Source organism: Helobdella robusta (genome assembly GCF_000326865.2).
Source record: "Helobdella robusta unplaced genomic scaffold HELROscaffold_4, whole genome shotgun sequence".
Classification (NCBI taxonomy): Eukaryota; Metazoa; Annelida; class Clitellata; order Rhynchobdellida; family Glossiphoniidae; genus Helobdella; species Helobdella robusta.
Genome location: NW_008704902.1, coordinates 8,595,205 through 8,617,480, shown reverse-complemented (window position 1 = coordinate 8,617,480; position 22,276 = coordinate 8,595,205). Strand labels below are relative to the sequence as shown.

Genomic DNA, 22,276 nt, shown 5'->3' with positions numbered 1-22,276 from the left:
CTTTTGGCGGTTCCAGCTAGGCATCTACGAATAAGTGCAAGAAATATTGCGGTTGCGGGTTCGACGGTTTGGAATGACCTACCGATTTCATTAAGAAAACCTGGAATTAATTTTGTGGCATTTAAAAAAAAATTAAAAACATATTTATTTTTTTGTTGATGAACATTAAATTTGAATATTTTTAGTTATGTTGATCACACACAGGTATTTTGTTTGTTTCACTTTATGTATATATATATATATACATATATATGTATATATATATACTTTTGGTATATATATATATATGTGTGTGTGTGTATATATATATATACATATATATATATATATATATATAGATATATATATATATATATATATATATATATATATATATCAATCTTCGTTTAATTATGACTAGGTATGTTTAATACAATGCGTTTTTTTCTGCGTCAATGCTTATTATTTATGTTTTTATATGTATATGTGTGTTTTTATCTGTATTTCCACATAAATATTAACCGTTTATTAACCTTTTATTGGTTTATTACTGCTAATTTCATTTTAATTTTTTTTAGATTTTTCATATAATATACTTAGTGAGGAACTATGTAATATATACAACAACTAATAACCTAATATTCTATTTTATTTTCTATACAACACAATAACAATCTGCATTTATATTAATATATAGGTATATGTATATATAGAGAGAGATGTGTATATATGTGTATATATGCGTGTGTTCATGCATGTATATATGTGTGTGTAGTATTTATATGTCCGTGTTCCGTGCTCATGTGTCGATATGGGGACATGTATACATTTGCCACTCTTTAGGAATTTTATATTAACCTATTATTCACTTAATGTTAATTCTAATTCATTTATTTTTCTAACTGATATTTAAAATTATCTCTTTATATAATTACTTTTCATAATTTTCATAGTTTATATTTTATTTTGTCTTATTTCTCTTTATTTTCTGAACTTCAGTATCTCTGCTTTTTTGACTAAATCAAATTGTTGTTGTATATTATTGTCATATATAAACATATAACATATATATATATATATATATATATATATATATATATAACAAGCAGCAAAGAATAGCAACATCATTACCGACCAGAAGAATATTATTGAATACAAGCAAAGGGAATGAACAGAACAAAGATATAATAAACGGACAGGACAAAGCAGAATAAATGATTTTCTTATTAATTTCAATAAATTGGATAATAATTATAAAATAACTGTTAGAAACATTGAAAAAATCAGCCGTAAACTTTCAAAAGTTACAAATTCAGTAGATTTTTCATATATTGCATACATGTACAATGTAAAAAAATACATACTTATCATTTATTTATTTATTCATTCATTTGTTCGTTCTTTCATTCACTTGTTAGTTTGTTTGTTCATTCATTTATTCATTCATTTAGTTTATTAATTAATTAACTGATTTATTTGTTTGTTATTTATTTATTAATACTAAATTTTGAAATGTTTATGTAACATTGCGTTAAAAATCTTTCTGCTATTTATTAATAAAAATATTCCAATTTTGAGTGTTTTTCATTTTACAACAAAATTTTGAACATAAATTTTATAATTTTCGATTAATTATTTCGATAAAAGAATAATCATTCACAAACTGTCACGCATTTAATTCTACAGCTATTTAATTCATTGGCTATTTAAACCTTTGTTTTGCTGTTGAGTTACAAATGTACGCAAACCTTTATTATAATTATACCAACTCAAATTGACAACACCTTCTTCATCAAATAAAACTTCCTTTTTCTACACATTTGTTAAATTTAAAGAACAAAAAATTAATGCTTCAAATTTGAAAAGATGAATATAGGTAATGGCCGAACAACAGTCAGTAGACTGCCGTTTTTGAAAACCGTTGGTATTCATTGAGTTAGTTTTATTACTTATTGATTTTAAAGCTATTTAATTCTTAATATAGAAACCAGTAGATCCTGAAGATTATTTTGTAAAACAAGAAAAGATCGGCAAAGGATCGTTTGGAGAAGTTTTCAAAGGCATTGATAGCAGAACAGGAGAAACTGTCGCTATTAAAATAATTGATCTCGAAGAAGCTGAAGATGAAATAGAAGATATCCAACAAGAAATTACCATCTTATCTCAATGTGATTCTCCTTACATCACAAAATATTGTGGTTCCTACATAAAAGTTGGCACATAAAAACTAATATTAAAAAATTGTTTTTATCAAGCAGACATAAATTCACTTACATACCAATAGGGCTCAAAGTTGTGGATAATAATGGAATACTTGGGTGGTGGTTCTGGACTAGATGTTATGAAACCTGGGCAAATAGAAGAACATTATATTGCTGTAATTCTTCGAGAAATTCTTAAAGGTTTATCTTATTTGCACAACGAAAACAAGTTACATCGTGATATAAAAGGTGAATTGTGTTATTATTCCACTGAAAATATAACAATTATTGTAGCTCACAATGTTTGAGCTGAAATGCGTTTTTGTATAAATGACCTTTATTTTTTTTTTTATTTTATTTATTGGAAGAAGCACAAAAAAGTAAACATAATACTTGTGATAGTGCCTTAACTAAAGTTGTCCTTTCAACCAAGTTCAACAAAAAATTCAACAAAGATAATTGAAAATGAAGAAATTAAAAATGATGGCAATTCGTGCACGCGAACATACGTCACAAAAATTTATACATTTGCATTTCAAAAGTAAATAATGTTCGCCTCCCATAATATTGACAATTAAATAAATAAAGATTGAATCGACATGAAAAATTCACAGTAGAGGTTCATTACAGAAACAAATTCAAATATCAATTTTGGCATATTTTAAAAAGTTTATCGTTAAAGGATCATTACATAGGCAAATGCGAGAATCATGATGTTATTAACTCATTATAAAAAATTTATCGTAGAAAGTCTATTACAAAACAAATTCTATTTTTATAAAATGTTTACCGTAAAAAAACTATCACACACATTCATTTTCATTTTGAAAGTTTACCGTAAAAAGTTTTCCGTTCGAAGCATATTCATGCTCCCTCAAGTACGTTAATTAATATATTAATTAACCTTAATTAATATATTTACTGTAAACAATCATATATTACTACATATTGAAAAACTGACAATGTAATCGTAACTGACGTGGAAGGATTATGTTTTCCATTTTGCAAACATTTATTTTATTTTAACTTGAAAAAGTTCATGCACCTTTTTAGATAGACAAACCCCACAAAATTTTGGTATAAATTTAGGTGTATGCACATTTACTCCGGTTATACTTAACCCGTTGCACTTGATCTCGCTGACTTGGTTCTTAATATTAAAATTAGTGAATAATATATATTTAAATAACTATATTGGGTTTGTCGCTGAACTCTAGTTATGTTTTTATTTTCATCATAAACCGTCCTATACCCATTGTTATTAAAATACTCAAATGTTAAGTATTTAAATACTTGGCCAAAACGTAGTCAAAATTAGTTAAATACCAAACACTGCTACAAGTATTTAGATACTGGCAACAAGTATTTTAAAAATATTTTAAATACCATGCAGTTTTCGTTTAATACTAAAATTTACACGTTAATAAAAAAAGGTTCATAAATTAACAAATAAAAGGTTCAAAAATTAACAAATTTTTTTATCATTTTATATACACTCACATAACGTTGCAGTAAGTTTCATAGATGTTTGCATTAGAAATAAAAAAAATAACACTGCCCCAATTTCAGTTCTGTTTGTCCCAAGCAGAGTTTGTTGCAACATCTGTATAGAATGGAGCCAGTGTGTACAAATAAAAATTTTCATTCTCGCCCGCGGTTTCCGATGTTTTTGAATTCTGTAGACGATGTCGTTCAATCGGGTTATGGTCTGATTAGGTCCTTTCCAATCTCGTTGAAGCTTTAGAGAGACCATCCTTTTTTCCGATGAGGGTTATAGAGCTATCGCAAATCGTTTAAAATAAATCCTGCACTGTTTCCATTTTGATCGTATCGGGTCTTGGTTGTTTTCTTATTCTTTTTTAACTTCACGCGCGTTTATTGGTGGATGCTGTTTAAACTCTGATGGGGATTGTCCATATAATTTGTTATTGATTGTGGGGCCTTAGGTGGTACGCCATATTTTATATCAGCTGGGGTTTTTATTGTACTTCCAAAAAATATTTGAGGAATCTTGTCTTCTTTATTGACACAGCTCACCAAACAGTTGCGACACAAAGTTTCGACTTTGGTCTGAATGCAACTCCATGGGAACACCATACCGACTGATCCAGTTTATTACAATCTCTTCAGCGATGGTACAAATCTCCTGATTTGGTATCGGATACACTTCCGGCCATTTGCTAAAATAGTCCGCTACAACCAGAATGTAGGTTTTCATCATTTGATTCAGGAAATGATCCGGCAACGTCAATAGCAATTTTATTCCTAGGTGCCACAATATGCAGCAATTTTTCGATCCATCTGTTGATTCCCATTTTTGTTTAAAATCCCATCTTCCAAATTCAAGAAGTCCACTGAGCCCAGTAGTTTTTCAACGACTAACCGAACTCAAATATGTCTTGCCATTCAGGTCGCTGGCCTAATTTCTCCAATGCAATATCAATTTGTAAATCTTTGCAAGTTGCGCGCTTGCCAGTTTTTCCGGTGTTTATCCTATACCTGCCGTTATTGTAATTTTTCGTACATCTTTTGTTTGTACTTTCTCTTCCAGTCGACTGTAGTATTTGCAACCTGGTAAACAAGGTTACGCAGTAGTAACGTTCAGGCTGTGTAAGACTTTTACAGTAATAGGACAAAATCTTTTCTTCTCCGTCAACAATTTGTGACAAACCCGCTCCAATTCCACAGTTGCTTGCATCCGTATCCAACACAAATAGTTCACCTTGGATTGGATACACTTACAAGGAAGCTTCACATAATTTTCTTTTTAGTCGCTCAAAAGCCGCAAATCATTTTTATCTTTCGGAGTTGTTGGCCAATTTTTTACCATTTCTATTTGACTTGGATCCGTCTTTACTCCATTGGAAGATATGACATGTCCCAAGTAATTCATGTCTATTGCAAACAATTTGCACTTTTCAACGTTTATCTTTAAGTTAGCTGCTCGAAGTCTCAATAATATATCTCGTAAATTTTCGACATGCTGGTTGAACGAATTTTCTAAAACAACTATATCGTCTAAGTAGACAAGATATGTTTTCCAGGTGAGACCTCGTAATACACATTCCAATAGTCGTTCAAACGTAGCTGGAGCCTTGCAGTCCAAACGGCATCACAATGAATTACCACAAGCCTGATACGATTGAAAATGCTGTTTATTCACGATCGATTTTCTCGATCTCTACTCGCCAATATCCGCTTTTCAAATCAAGCGTGAAGAACAAGTGTAAACCGTACAACGTGTCCATGATGTCATCTAAACTCGGTAGTAAAAAACAATTTTTTTGTCAGGTCGTTTAGTTTTTTTTAGTTCACACAAAAGCGAGTGCTGTCGTCTTTTTTTTACTAGGACAACTGGCGAGGTCCAAAAACTAGTTGATAGTTCGATGACACCTTGGCTTAGCATTGTAGTTATCATCTTTACTTTTTCTTGTTTTGCTAGTGGGAAACGGGGTGGTATATTTTCGAGTGGTTTTGAGACCTGAGTATCAATTCGATGGGTAACAAGGCCCGCCGTTTATTCTTGATTATCGTCTCCAGTTGAAAATACATCTGCAAAATCCAATATCAAATTTTCGGCTATTGAACGATCTCCCTGTTGCTAATTGAGTTCACCAAATAGACCCTCCGTAAGCTTTTCAGAATTATCTTGATCGACTAGCCGACCACTATCCTGAGGTTAAATATCCAAAAACTTTACGATATTTACAGATTGACAAAAGCCTATTTCTTGGTCCATTTTAATTGTAATAGAATGCTCTGCCACATTTAACACCCAAACTGGAACAAAACCATTTTCATTTGCTTTTACGAAACTTAATCCAATAAAAATGTTGTTAATTTCCATCGTCGTCGTTAGCTCAACCAGGTAAAATTGGTGGTTTTTAGTATTGCCAATTATTTTCATAGTTGGAATGGTTCTCGATTGGAATCGTTTGTTGAACTTTTGCCGCTGACCTTCGTAACGCCACCACAAAAGCCGTTGCCCGCTCTCTTTCATTCCAGCCATAATTCATAGCTGCTGCTTTAAACTGGGTTTTAAAAACGTTCCAAAAAGTTTCTCCGTCAAATGCTGGCGCTTTCAATGTCTTCGCGGTCAAATGGCTTACAGGTGTAGAGTTTATTTTTTTAGTTTATTCCAAATCTTGTTTAAGTTTATTCATTTAGCAAGATAACTTCTGATCGAGCTCGATAATTTTTTTATAAACTTTCTATCCAATTTTTGACGTGAATTTTTTAACAAAAAAGTTGTATATCATGACCAGCGAAAAATTTGATCAATCTTGACGTGTTCTCTCACTGCTTTCAACACCATTTCTTCAGAATTTAGTGATGCTAGTTGAACATCAGATTTTTGATAGTCCAATTTGTATTTTTAGAGTCTGTGAGCCTGTTGTCTATTCTTGTGTAATCATTAAATGTTTAACACCAAATACTTTTAATTTTTTATTACCGTTTGATTTGAGGTAATCGTGAAATTTTATTTTTAATGATTCAAACCACCCAATTTGTATGGCAGTCCTAAAACCTCAGACAGACAACTGGTTATCGGTAAAGCCAGTCAAGATTTGACAGTTTCAGTAATTAATGGATCCAATTTACTGGCTATATAGGAGAGCGAAATGTCGTAGATTTGCAGATTAATAGATTAATAGATTAGATAGATTTGCTGTGGTGTCCAATTTTGAAGTAGTCCGAAACATGTTTTGCAATTTGTTGAGCAACAAATCTTTAAATCTTTGGAATTGTTGCATTCAAAATTGAAGCATTTACTGAGATATTTAAAATGTTGACCAATGCGAATCTGCGGTATAGCAGTGTCATCGATCGACAAAATCAGTAGTAATTGTTCGTAAATTCAGTTCTTTTTCCTCATCCCAAACGAGTAACGAGTTTATTCTCATTTTCATCCCGGTAGCTTTACAACAAGTTTTGTTCAGATCGACCGATTTCTGGGCGTTAGCAATGCTGTTGGCTATAATTGTTGAGCTGTCCGCAAACTGAAACCACTCCCTTGATTTTAAATGAGCTGAAGGTCCCCACATGGAACCACATTGCTGGTTGTCCTTAATTTTTAGCAATTTTATAAAGGGATTGAAGCAGAAGTTGAACAAAAACGGTGACAAAGAATCACCTTGAACTACACCGTGTTTGGCCAAGATCGGAGGAGTTGGAGTTTAGTACCAGGATACCGATATTGAATAATTTGTGTATATAAATTTTATTAAATTGGTTATAGCGGGATGTGATGATATTTTGCTTCCGGGGGCTTTGATTATTCCACAATTTGTAGCAAAATAATTAATTGTAGATTAAAGTATGAAATTCAATAGTGTCTTCGTCTAAGTTGTTAAAGTTTGAAAAACTAGTTTCGACCCATTCCGCATTTATTTTTGGCAATTTAACCACCGTGAGAGGCTTCTCAGTAGTTGTTGACGATATGGACGACGGACGTTATTGAAGCCGGCTGCAATGTCAAGAGGGGCAAACTATTTCAATCATCTGCCACAGCTGACTTTACTAGAGATTCTGAGCGTGTTGAACATTTTGCAATAGCGTTGATGCTTTGTAAGGCATGTCCGTTCATAACAACATTTTTCGTAGCAACAAGATAATGAAATATTTTATATATTGTTAGAATATTCAAAAAACTAAAACATAAATATTTAAAGTTATTGTTTGCATTAAAGTTAGGAGATACAACTGAATTATTAACATTAGTAATTAACTTCAATTTATTGAAGCGCCTAGAGTATGTTTTGTTACAATGTATGCATTTGACAGCCATATTAAAATTTAAGTTACATATTGGTTCAAATAATTAAACTACTAAAACCGGAATAGATTAAATTAAAATTGAAATATTCTACAGATATTTCCGAACCGAATGTAATGAGCTTATATTTAAAAACTAAAATTATGGCAATAAAAACCTGAATTATACATAAAAACAGTAAGTTGCATAAATCGTTCAACTCTCTTTCTAATAACAGTGTGTCAAAGTTGAATGAAAAATATCTGACTCTGACTCCTGCTCCTCAAAAAAATCCAACTCCCGACTCCGCCCCTTCAAAAAATCTGACTCCGATTCCGGGTAAATATTTCCGACTCCCGACTTCGAAAATTCAAAAAAAATTTTAACTTTTGTATAATAATTTCATCTTATTAACACTACTAAAGGAAAAATACTTTAAGAACACTTGAAATTAGTCAATGTAATTGTTAAATCAGTGAGAGAATCGATTTTGTTAACGATTTAAATTTAGTAACATTCTGTCCATAAGCATTTTATTTCATCGTTAATGTGCGATTTTAGATTGCCCTGAAGATTTCCTTGTCTAACTGAAATGGTAGGAGTTAAACTTTTACAGCCTGAAAAGATGATAGAATAATCGGTGTATATAAATTTAATTGGTTTAATTATCTGAGGCGGAATGTGGTGGTGGTCGACAGTAGACGAAGTGAGGTTGGGGCTGACTTCGCTGAATGCGTTGCGGAGAACTTACAAGAGACGATGATGGTACGTTGATGTCTCTTCGCATCCTTATTAATGTGGGTTAACATCTGAGTATGTTCGGTTAGGTCATCAACATTTGAATAGAATTTTTTTTGAATGTTTTCAACTAGTTCAAAAGAACGGCATTAAGTGTAGGTTAAAACTTTCATTTATTTCACTCATTTTGTTTTTGGGTCAAAATGTAACAAAAATAATTATTTTAAGCAACAAAATTACAGTTTGAATATAAATCAACATCGAACACGCAAATTTTTTATGCAATTTTTAAAGTATGTATGTTAAAACGCTAAAAATTTATGTAAATTAAGGCAAATAACCAACCACTCAAAAATTTTGATTTTTTTCATTTAATACGATAAAAAATCTTTTTTGTATTGGTTTACAGCTGCAAATGTTTTGTTTTCCAAAAATGGAGAAGTGAAATTGGCTGATTTTGGAGTAGCTGGTCAAATTACAGACACACAGTTGAAAAGAAATACTTTTGTTGGCACTCCATTTTGGATGGCCCCTGAAGTAATCCTTCAGAAACCCTACGACTGTAAGGTAGCTTGAAAACATTTTCTTTTTTTGCGCAAATTGTTAGTGCGTTAATGAAATTGTATTTATTTCAGTCAGATATATGGAGTTTAGGAATTACTGCTATAGAATTTGCTAAAGGTGATCCACCTCATTCTGAGCAGCATCCCATGAAAGTTTTGTTCAACATTCCGAAAAATGAACCACCAAAACTCACCGGTCATTTTAGCAAAAATTTCAAAGAATTTGTCGAGCACTGTCTCAACAAAGATCCTGCTAATGTTAACATTAATCAATTTATAAAAATTACTTAACTGTAAAACCAACATTTTTTTCATTGCTACAGCGTTTGACAGCTAAAGAACTACTAAAAACCTCATTTATTAAACAAGCTAAAAAAACATCAATATTATCAGAACTTGTTGAACGTTACAATCGCTGGAAATCAATGAATCCTGGCGATGACTCAGACGATGAAGATGATGAGTTGTAAGCGTTGATTTTTATTCAGTTAAATTTAATAAGCAAATTACATTATTCATTTAAGAGGCAACAAAACAATGCAATCTGTGAGATGGGTTCAAACAATTTCTTCTCTAAAAGAGAAAACAAAAGAAATAGAGGAAATAAAAAATCAATTGGTAACAAAACAACATAATGATTGAAAAAAATATTTTACTTTGTATTAAAATTAAGGTCAATACTGATAAAGAACATTTCAAGCACGCACAGCCAGAAAGCCAATTCATGGACATTGTAAAGCAGGTATGTTTTATATTCTTGCAATATTTCAAATTAAATATATAATACTTCAATTCAAATTTCAAATCGGATTTTGTATAATTTTAAACACTTTAATTAATTGAATGTTTACTTAGTTATATGGCAATCATTATATATAATGTTTGAATTAAAGTAGAAAAGAGAAAAAATTTGCTTAATCACATAAACGGTGGTGAATTACATAAAGAGCTAAAAACAAATTTAGTGTAATAGATATTGCATATAGAAAAATGTTTTTATAGTTTTATTTGAAATTTTTATTATTTAATTTATATAAATCTTGGTTTTTAATGGACTTCTAAAACAAATTAAAAAATTCTTTCATCAGAAATTTAGAAGAAAAAATATTGTCAACTTTTTAAATCCTTATCTTAATATTGAAATATTTGAACATAGCTGGTAACTTGAAATACGTGAAAGTCGGTCTGAATAATTTTTTTGGTCCCTGGGTTATCAGGACAAATAAGCATTTTTCGCTCTTCTTCATAGTTATAACTGGCCGGTGGACGACGAGCTCGTTTAATCCCAGTGAAAAATAAAGACAACATAACTTCCAAATAATCGATTTACTTATTTACAAAATAATAATTAATTAATTGTTTTTGAATAAATAAATTAAGTAAGTAATTAATTAATCAATAAATCAACGTTAATTAATTTTACAAATAAAAGTTAATGTTCACAAACTATCAAATTAACGTTCAGAAAAAATCGCTTTCACTAACGTTTATCGCAAATACAATAAAAATACAACGCAGAGTCAAATATCGCTTTCGACACTAACAATCAATCGCTTTCCAATATCAAATATTCAATAACAACTATTCAACATCTCGCATGTCTTTATATACACGTCTTACCGACGCTTATCGAACCGTATGCGTTCGTAGCGACACTAGCGACTTTAGCGAATATATTTGTGACGGTTATAACACTGACCCCCCTTTTACTTCTGTTCGTTGTATCGTCCGTATAAAATGGAGCCAGTTTGTCCAAATGAACAATTTTAATTTTCGCCCGCGGCTTCCGATGCTCTTGAATTCAGATGATGATGTCGTTCAATTGGGTTATGATCTGATATGTTTAGTTCCCAATCTCGTTGAAACTTTGGAGACCGTTCTTTTTTGATGAGAGTTATCCAACCATACCAAATCGTCGGCGTTAAATCCTGCATTTTTTCCCATTTGATCGTATCGGGTCTTGGTTGTTTCAATATTCTTTTTTAACTTCAGGCGCGTGTATTGGTGGATGCTTTTTAATCGCTGACGGAGATTGTTCACATAATCTGTTATTGATTGTGGGGTCTCAGGTGGTATGGGGTTCTTATTGTACTTCCATAAAAAATATTTTCAGTGGTATTCGTCAATTCCAGTCTTATTGGTTTTTTTCAACCACCTCGGTCAAACTAGTGTTCAACTAGTGTTTGGTTGAAACGTTTCACCATCCCATCTGACTGAGGGTGGAGAGTTGTTCTTGTTTTCTTTATGCCCAGTAATTGACACAGCTTACCAAACAGTTGTGACACAAAGTTTCGACTTTGGTCTGAATGCAACTTCATGGGAACACCATACCGACTGATCTAGTTTATTACGATCTTTTCAGCAATGGTACAAACCTCCTGATTTGGTATCGGATACACTTCCAGCCACTTGCTAAAATATTCCGCTACAACCAAATGTTACGGTTTCCATCATTTGGTTTAGGAAATGATCCGGCAATGTCGATAGCAATTCTTTCGAAGGGCACACCAACATTATAGATTTGCATTTTTCTTGAAACCTCTTTTTGAGACTTTTCACATTTTTTCGAGCGTTAGCCCAGTAGAACTTTTTATGTATTCTGTCAAGCGTCTTATTAGCTCCATGATGTTTCCCTGATTAGCCACCATGCCTTTCTTCAAGAATTTCTCCGATTTCATTCCTAGGTACCACAATCTGAATGTGATGTTTTGATCCATCTGTTGATTCCCATTTCGGGTTGAGCAACCCATCTTCTAAATGCAAGGAGCCTAGTAGTTTTACAACAACCAACTGAACTCAGATATGTCTTGCCATTCAGGTTGCTGGCCTGATTTCTTCTATGCAATGACATATTGTAAGTCTTCGTCTGTAGACTGTACGCCTGCCAGTTCTTTCGGTGTCCATCCTCTATTTACCGTTATCGTGTTTTTTTGTACACCTTTTGTTTTTACTTTTTCTACTAGTCTACTGCAGTATTTGCAACCTGGTAAACAAGGTCAACAAAAAACTCATCAACATTGTTGTGGGAGGTTCCTTTGCGGTGTATAATTTTAAAGTCGTACATTTGTAATCGTTCTGGCCATCGCGCTAACTGTTTTTCTGGATATTTGAAATTGAACAACCACTTAAACGCTGCATTATCCATTTGAAGAATAAATTTTTGTCCATAAAAGTACTTGTAAAAATGTTTCGTTGCCATGACCATCGCTAGCAACTCTTTTCTGGTTACGCATTAGTTACATTCAAGCTCTGTAAAACTTTTGCTATAATAGGCCAAAACCTTTTCTTTTCCGTCAACAATTTGTGACAAAACCGCTATTCCCGTATTTCTCCATCCAAGGAGGAGGCGTTTTTCCAAATCAATTTTAAAACCATGTTTTGTTGGGAAATCAACGCCTATTATGCATTTGTCAGTGATATCTTTTATTACGAAAGTACCCTCGTATAAAAAATATCTCCGTAGACGGGCACCGTTTCTCCTGTAGCTGTTCGAAGAATGTATTTATAAAATTTTTTTCTCTTTTTAGGTTGGATCCAGATCAGGTCTTATAATTTACCTCGTTGCTCCGGTGTCGATTATAATTGAACATTTCTGTGAACCAACTATGCCATCCAACCAAAGGACGTATTGACATCTAAGCAGCCTAGAGACTTTAATTAGGGTACTAGGGAAGTCAATTCTATTAGCCAACTTCTTTGACTTTTATTAGATTCTTGCCTCCTCGTTTAAGGCAGTCGGTCGTGACATGGGGTCACCATCTAACCGTTTGTGCCATGTTGCTACAGGACAGTAAATATTTCCAGAGAGTTGCTTACAATCTCGTCGTAGATATCTTTCTTTCCACAATTCCAGCATTTTGGCGCGCCATAATCCTGACTTCTGTTTTAGAATCATCCTTTGGCACGAACATTTTTTATAAATTTGGCGTAGCTTCACTTCATACTTTGATGCATGGGTGCATGCTTTGCTGACTCGAATGCAGCGGCGTCTTTGATGAGGTTGCGTTTGTCCGTTAGTATGAGGGTTTGTCTAAAATCTGAATCTCGAACAGTCTTTAAGAACGTTTCTAATGCAGTTTTTTTCTGTGTTGTGGGTCATACGTACAATACGTACAGTATGACAGCAGAGTTAACTGTTCAATATCCTGTGCCAGCTGCTGTACTGATTCTCTAGATCGCTGCGTACGGTTTCGTAACAGGAACCGATAGATTTGCTTCATGTGCTCTTCACCGTAACGTAAATTCAACGCATAAACCAAGACTTCATTGTTAGAATGGTTCTCGACTGGAATCGTTTGGAGAACTTTTGCCGCTAACCCTCGTAACTCTACCTTACGAGCCGTTGTCTGCTCTCTTTCATTCCAGCCATAATTCATTGCTGCTGCTTCAAACTGGGCTTTATAAATGTTTCAAGAAGTTTCTCCGTCAAATGCTTGCGGTTTCAATGTTTTTGTGGTCACGTGGCTTACAGGTGTAGAGTTTATTTTCTTAGTTTATTCCAGATCTTGTTTAAGTTTATCCATTTTGCAGGATAACTTCTGGTCGAGCTCGATAACCTTTTGATCAAATTTCTGATCATTTTTGACGTGACGCTTTTCATTTTTGCATTGATTACTGCCAATTGCTGTTCAGCTCTGACATCAAATTGTTCTCTGAGTTCTCTCAACTGTTGTATTATTTTAGCATCAATCGCGGCCGGCTGTTTTCGATTTTGGCGTCAATTTGTTCTCTCGTCCGTTTTATTACTGCTGATTGTTGTTCAATTCTTGATGATTGTTGTTCAATTTTTGATGATTGTTGTTCAATTTTATCGTCAATTTGATCTCTTGTCTGTTTTATTTCAGTTAATATCGTTAGAAAGAGTGCCATCATTTCGGTGTTTGCCTTAGCGTTTACTACTGCATTCGATTCGACATCCTGATCATCAAATTCAAATTCATCTGGATTCTTGTTTACATTAACAAGGGCTTCCATTAGGCTTGCCATCAATGCTCCTCTGTTTCCACTTGTAGCAAAATTTCGTTTTTGTAACTCTTCTTTGAGTTGCACCAATTTAAGTTGATATAGTTTCGTCATGTTGTATTTTACAAAATGACTTTTCGACGATAAAAAAAATTAAAATTTTCAACAACGATGCTTATACTTATTTTCTACTGAAGATCCTACCTGACACCAATGTTATAACTGTCCCGGTCGATGACGAGTTTGTTTAATCTCAGTGAAAAATAAAGACAATATAACTTCCATATACAACAATAATTAATTAATTAATTAATCAATAAATCAACGTTAATTAATTTTACTAATAAAAGTTAATGTTCACAAACTATCAAGTTAACGTTCAGAATCTATCGCATTCCGAATAACAATTCACTAATGTTTATCGCAAATACAATAAAAATACAACGCAGAGTCAAATATCAAATATCGCTTTCGACACTAACAATCAATCGCTTTCCAATATCAAATATTCAATAACAACCATTCAATATCTCGGATGTCTTTACATACCCGTCTAACCGACGCTTCTCGAACATCCTAGATATTTCGCTGTCAGAAGGTTTTAGTTCCTCCTCAAACTGTATACGTTCCAAGCGACACTAACCCTTGTGACGGTTATAACAATACAATTCTGACAAATGCAGACAGTGTTGTACCGACAAGAAAATCGAATGAAATCATTCATAATTTTAAAAATTTATTAATATTTTATTTCAAAACGTTTTTTTAAACAATGCTACAAAATTATAATTGATTAATACATTTTAATTTTAAACAATTGCAAGAACTACGCCTAAACATCATTAGGTATAGGTAATTATAAGACATTAACAAAACAGTCGGCCATTTTATTTAAAACAAACCTACTTCCAAGATAAACTGGCTATCGATAAATCTTTGCAAAAAATTATCTATTTATCTTATTTGTAAAAATAAATTTTTCAAAAATACAAAAACATTAACAATAATTTTAAAATTTTCTAATAAAATTTGAAAAAATTATATATTACAATGAAAATGTTTTTCTAAGTTGGAAGAAAACTTATAGATGTCTTTTATATTTTGAGTTTTAAAAGGTTTTTAATAGTTTAATAGCATCTTTTTAGACCATTTAAAGAAGGTGATCCACATAAATTTTTTTGTATGTTGTTCACATATATTAATGTTTTGATTCAACTTGGGCTGGTCATTCTTTTCGATTGACTGAGTGTTGGCAATATTTTGGCATCATCACACTATAAAATTAAGCACTTTGTTAATCCAATAATAAATCTATATTATTAAAATAAATTGGTAAAAAATTTACAAAACTTGTTTAGCTAAAAAGCGTCATAACGGTAGAAAGAAACACAGAGGAAATCGACAAATTTCAATCGATGTTGATAAACATTGAACAAGGTGAACCGGGACTCACAGATATTTTTTTAAAATCAATCGTTGAAAGCTTTGTTGCATATTCAAAAGAAAGCGAAGAGTTTTATGTTGATGACATCTACGATTGTCACAAGTAAGTAATTTCTATGCAATATAAAAAATTATCTAACCAAATAATGTTTACATTTTTTCAGTTCTACAAAAATGCATTACTGAAGATGAGAAGATGCGTGATTTCACTTAACATTTCTGATGTTTTTCTAATTGTTAAATTAGATTGGTGTTATTTCATTTAACGTATTAACTAATGTTTGAGTTTTTTATTGAAAATTATTTTAAAAAATCAGTGATTTTTCAAAGAAGTATCTAAATTAATTATCATATAAAACAAAATCTAATTATAGTGAAAAATTACTTTGATTCTAATCAAATTTAGAAAAAGACGACAAATAGTCAATATGAAATAGATTGCATCAAGTAGCGTCTTTTATGATTTAGCAATAATACATGTCCGGAATGCGGAATTTGTACCATAAAAAAAGGTATTTAGAACATCACGTAATGGAATAGCCAAACATACTCTTATACACACGATTGAAACGACACATCAAACACTATCGCGTAAAGGTGGAGGCAGGCTCAATTCTAAATAAAATTTATCCAAGCAAAATTCTAAACTCCCAGGTTTAAGGTTAAATAACGAAATGCTTATATAAATTTTGATTTGAAATTGTTTTTGCCTCCCATTCATAATAAAAACGTTTAGCAAAATTTTATAAAAACACTGGTTTAACAAAAAAATTGTAAAAGCAAAGCATAAAAATAAGCCCTAACTTTTTCCAAAAAATCCAAAACCCACACAAAAAATTTTTAAACACTAGTTGCGATTAAACTTTTGTCTCAGAAAGGCTGTACTATCAGAAAAGTGTACAGATATTTATAAGTGCAAACAACGATTCATATGCCGCGAGCGACAAAGCGTTTTATAGTTTTTGAGATTTGTTCATGAACTGATTTTACATTGATGCACAAAAAGAATTAAAGTAAAACACTTGACTTGAACGTTGACTGGTAAGCGTTTTGCGTCATTATATTGTTGTAACCCTCGCCGCTCGTAACTAACAACACCAGTGTTATAATTTCAATGATCTCTATATTTCCAACACCAGTGCTGTAGCTTCCAACGATTGTTAAATGTTCGTTATTCCGTAGACTTAAGATTTTCGATAGATGAACAATTGAACACGGATGAACACGAATGAACAAAACAATGCCGATGCTCTTTCCCCTCATAAACTTTGTGATAATATTTCTCTTCAATTTTTGCATCGATTACGGCCAATTGCTGTTCAACTTTAATTTCGAATTGTTCCCTGAGTTCAACTGTTGTATTATTTTAAAATCAATCAGTCGTAAATGTGATTTATGTAGTTACTTAGATTAGTTTATTGTTTCTATTACTGTTGGTATTCAATTAAACGTTCAACAAAATTTGCGTTTGAAGCAGTTGTGTTCATCTTTCGAAAATCTTGAACATACGGAATAACGAACACTTGATGATCGTTGGAAGCTACAATACTGATGTTGAAAATATATAAATCATTGAAGTTATAACATTAGTGTTGGTAGTTGCGAGCGGCAAAAGTTACAACATTGGTGTCAAAAGGGGGATTTTTGATAGATCGAAATTTTCTGCAATGAAGAATGCCAGCACTGGACGAACTCAATACAACTTATCTGAAAATAGGAACTAAGACAACGAAACCTCGACTTAAAAGAAGCAAAGGCAGTTTTGATGAACCGCCTAAGAGACGCTTTAATAAACAAAGGTAATGAACCTGATAAGTTCGACGTTCCGGATTCTATGGAAGAACTGAATAAAAAATTTGATCAACTGACAGCCGATATGAACGGAAAATTCGATCAACAAAACGACAAAATTGAACAACAGCTTGCCAACATGAATAAAAGATTTAATCAACAGGCAACCTAATCAAAAGAAATGGTAGCTGCGCTGAAATTACAGGTAACTGAAATGTCAGAAATACTAAAAGGACTAAACGACAAGTTAAAACAACAATCAATAAACTTTAAGATGGATTCAAAAAAAGAGATTGATAAAATGAACCAGAAAATTAGCCAGGAAATAAAACAAAAAACGGATGAAATAAAAGAAAAAATAGACAAGTTAGAATAAAAGCATCTTCGAGAAGTAGAAAGCATTATTCTAGAAATAGAAACAAAAGAATGAAGCACCATACATGGGTACGGCCCAGCCAATCAATAACAGTACCAATATTTGACGGTGCCATGCCCAGGGTAAGCTCTCAGACTCAGTTTGAAGCAATAGCACTCAGCTACATGTGGAGCGCGAGAGAACGAGCGACAGCATTGGTGATAGCACTAAGAGGCTCCGCTTTGGTGGTGTTACAATTCATTCCTGCCAAGGACCGTGACAATTTTGAGTTTCTAACCGACGCACAAGATCGACGCTATGGAAACTAGTATAAAAAAATGGAAAAAAGGGCATATCAAAAAATATTGTAAGAGGCCCCAGAAAAGTAACGTCTATTGAGAAAACGATACAGAAAAAAACGATTTTCAAAAAAATCCCAGCCTTATATTTGGAACGTCTGCAGCTAACACGTCGAAAAACTAGTGAAAACCAACTTTGCGGGGCCCAAGTTGGGTGGAGAAACAAACGCCCCAGTTGTATTATTCATGTTTCAAGACTGCATCGTTACCGAGATGATCTTTGGATAGAAGAAAAGATGTCTACGCAAATGTTCAAATACCATCAAAACAGAGACTGCTTACTAACTAATTTTTCTATTTATCACACTAACCTTACTAAATACAATTTAACAAAAATTCTTTTTATTTAACACGCTTTATCTATTCTTTTAAGAATAGGTGGTCTGCTCTTTCTCGTCTTCTTCATTAAAACCTCTAAACTTACTTTTTCGGCAATATCATGATTATATTATTAATATAATTATTTTTACTAGAGTATCTAATATTGAATTTTATTTATCTTTAATTCGTTCATAATCTGGATCGAAAGTCAGCCGCCTTCGTTGACCTCTACCAGACATTTCTCAACGATGGTATTTTGTATTTTGACGTCGGCGTAGGTTCCACCAGGACAATTTGTTGGCTGCTACATTCACTGTTTTTCAATTTTGCCCAAAAGATGTTTTTCTGACAGACTTGGTATTACCATATCACCATTGACCGTTACCTGGGTACATATTGGCTGACTGTCTCCCATCACCACTTCCGGGTTTTTTCACATCTAAGTGAAAGCCATATTTCATCATCAAGTCGATGCCCAAGATGCATTCGTCAGTAACGTCTGACACCAGAAACGTCCTTCAAACTCCAGATTTCCTATTTCTACCGTGCAAGATACTTTCCCGTACACATGCACCGTTCCTCCGGTGGCAGTTCAAAATAGGTGCTTGTTAGATTTTTTTTCTTTTAGATCCATTAACATATTTCGTCATTTACATCGTCTAGACAGATTGATATGAAAGGTCAGCAAGTTACCCAAACAGTATTTTTCTCCTCAACATGCAGCTGAAACATACAAGAGAAAGACGAGGTCCATAAAGCTTGGTTTTTAACGGCGTCGCAGAATTTACAAGTTTTGACAAGTTAGAGTCATGTGCCTTAATAAGGATTCCAGTTTTTGATTTTTTTGTCAAGATTTACTTTTTTAGCATTTTTAGACTTGGCGAGCTTCCATGCAAGATTAAGGAAATAGTCTTTTTCACTTCTTTTGTTAGTAAGCAGAAATGGAAGGCCAATAGCTAAACTCGGTTGTCTGAGGCTGTCTACTGAGACGCACGCCATTGGAAAATTTATAAGTTAGTTTATAAAACGATGTACGGTGACCTCTCACTCCCTTTGCCGTGTTCCTAAAGAAAAAGATCGTTTTTACCTGATTTTGGACGAAACGATACCAAAAATTTTCTGCAACATTTTCCGCGCGTACACTCAATCACTCTCGGGATTAACAACATTAGAAGCAAAGATCTGCTGTAATAATGCCAGTTAGAGGGAGAACAGTCAAGGAAGACGATATCAAATCAGCCTAGCTAAATGAGACCAGGAAAAAAACTAAATATGCATAAATATTATGCAAATGCATGATATTAATTAAAAATTGATCACAAGAAAATTTGTAAAAAATGAATAATCTATAAAAATTTTAAAATTTTATGAATTTGATGTGAATAATTAGTACTAAAGAATGATACCAGACTAAAAATGTGCGCGGGGGCGTTCGAGGGCCAAATATTGGTATATTCTAAGTACATGATGCCAGCCCAGCATGAAATTCGAGGAATTCTTTTATTTTTTTTGGTTGTCCATACATTGTTTTAGGTAAATGCTCCTCACGATGTTTTTTTATCTGCTGTCGAAGTAATTCGCGTTCATACATTGGGAGATCGGGAGGAGTATCAATATCAAACGCTAATTAAGCAAAGGAATCTGAAAAGAATGAATTAAATCAAGTTTTTGTTTTCTCGCATCTTTCAACTTTTCGAACGTTTTTATTTTGAGCTTGACGTGATTTTTCGGAATCTTGTGCTTGTCACTGCAGTCTGAAGTCTCCTGTTTGTAATCTTGTAATTCTTAATATTGTAATGTAATCATATATTTAATATAATTATAATAAATTTTGATTATTATTTGGCAGTATTGGGTTTACTTTAATTAGTTTAATTTCTTAGGTTAAGTTGATGTTGAGTTGAAATTCAACTGTTTAATGAACAATTTAATTAAAAATTAAATTTTAAAGTTTAAACTAAAATACTAAATACTAAAGTTTTTTTTATTTTTTCATTGGCAAGGTAGGAGATGAGCATGGAAGTGAGAGTATAAATAGACTTAAAAAAGTAAACTTAGATTAATTATAATAAAAAGTAGAATGTTAATCTCATATATACTATACATACATACTTAAAATAATAAATACTTAATTTAGTTTTGTTTCATAGAACATTTAAAATGAAATAAATTGAAATAGAATTGCATATTTACAACGGAATGTTTTTAAAAAACGGATTCGTATGTTAAAAACTGTAATTGCTGTAATGCCATTATATCAATTACAGCTTTTACCATATGAATCCGGTTATGGTTATGCATAGTAGGCAGAAAAGTATATGTTAAAAGCTATTAATTGCCGTAATGCCATTATAGCAATTACAGCTTTTACCATATGAATCCGGTTATGGTTATGAAAAGTATACTTTAATGCATTATGTGCAGCAGGCATGAAAATATACTATGATGAACTAGTTTATTTAACATTGGTAGGCATGAAATTACACTTTTTTGTATAACAGATAGGATAAAGGATTATTATACTTTATAAAAAAACTATATAACAAACATCAATTTGGAGTTTCATTACTGTTGATTAGCAATGCGAAACTAGGCAATGCAAATAATTATTTATTTGGTGTCTCTGAAAACCAATTTTAATCCTAACCCTGACATATTTTAAACTTTATTTATATAAAACTTTCAAAGTGCATACTTTAATTATTAATTTAAGTTTGCTTTCACTTCATTTATACTCTTCCTTTCATGCTTATCTCACAAAATTAATTGCGTGGTTAGAAAGGTTTACTTTCGCCAATAGTTTAAATTATAATAAATTAAAATTGAACCAATATTTGATTTTCATGTTGATCATTTTTAGGTTATTACTTATTAGAAGTTAGGAAATAGCAATGGGACAATATGTTATTATGAATTTTATATCTTATACAATGTGTTCTATCATTTGAATTTTGTCACAAAATGATGAGATTAAGGTCAAGTATAATGTTGAAGTATGGAATCATTGTCAGTTATTGATGGAAGAATTAAATAAATCTAAATATGAAATATTTAGAGATGCCCTCACAGAATCAGTAAGGAAAGTTGTACTTGTGAAAGAACAAAGAATCATAAATTGATAACGGATGACATTGTATTTCTGATGGATAAACAAAGGAAAGTAACAACAACTTCCGTTTAGACGACATTTTCCCCGAGATCGGGGGTTGCCGTTTGGCTACCTATGATGAAACCGAAATACCACTCGACGCCATCCACATCTGTCGCTCGCCTCAGTATCACGCAACCCCACTTTCACCCTGTCCTTCTCCACCTGCTCTCTCCATCCCAATCGCGGACGACCCCTTCTTACCACTTCTTCAACCTCGAACTCCAACTCCAACGCTCGCCTAATCCCGACTCTTCTCAAAACATGTCCATACCACCGCAATCTCGATCTCCTTATCAATGTCACAATGTCCTCATCCAGTCCCATCCTCGACATCAGCTCTGTACTACTCCTCCTATCCTTCACTTTAACCCCACACATCATCCTCACCATAGCTCTTTCAGCCCTCTGCAGTACACTTTCTTCCTCTCTCCTCAACACCCAAGTTTCACCACCATATACCATTGCTGCTCTCACACATGCTTTATATACCCTCCCTTTCATCTTCACTGACCATTTCTTTCCACACAATACCCCACCCAGTTCCCTAAATTTCATCCATCCCACACGAACTCTAGCCGTAACTGCGCCCAAACATCCTCCATCCGCGTACAGCCTATCCCCTAAGTAAACAAAGCTTTCCACTCTTTCAATACCACCA

The 22,276-nt window shown here is 32.7% G+C and overlaps 3 protein-coding genes across 3 annotated transcripts; 2 read left to right on the top strand and 1 right to left on the bottom strand.

Annotated features, from left to right (window-relative positions):
• Positions 1-1,969: 1,969 nt before the first annotated feature.
• HELRODRAFT_66624 (hypothetical protein) lies at positions 1,970-9,706 on the top strand (the record flags this gene model as incomplete). The annotated part of the gene is made up of 5 exons (XM_009024197.1): positions 1,970-2,191; positions 2,264-2,429; positions 9,083-9,240; positions 9,309-9,494; positions 9,560-9,706. Coding segments are annotated over 5 exons (879 nt in total), but the record flags the coding sequence as incomplete, so codon positions are not given.
• A 3,310-nt stretch (positions 9,707-13,016) lies between these two features.
• HELRODRAFT_162984 (hypothetical protein) lies at positions 13,017-14,312 on the bottom strand (the record flags this gene model as incomplete). The annotated part of the gene is made up of 4 exons (XM_009025027.1): positions 13,017-13,116; positions 13,210-13,303; positions 13,773-13,935; positions 14,133-14,312. 4 exons carry the CDS (start codon positions 14,310-14,312, stop codon positions 13,017-13,019), a joined length of 537 nt encoding a protein of 178 aa, XP_009023275.1.
• A 3,003-nt stretch (positions 14,313-17,315) lies between these two features.
• Positions 17,316-18,116, top strand: HELRODRAFT_162983 (hypothetical protein; the record flags this gene model as incomplete). Its single annotated transcript, XM_009025026.1, has 2 exons — positions 17,316-17,440; positions 17,930-18,116. 2 exons carry the CDS (start codon positions 17,316-17,318, stop codon positions 18,114-18,116), a joined length of 312 nt encoding a protein of 103 aa, XP_009023274.1.
• Positions 18,117-22,276: the final 4,160 nt, after the last annotated feature.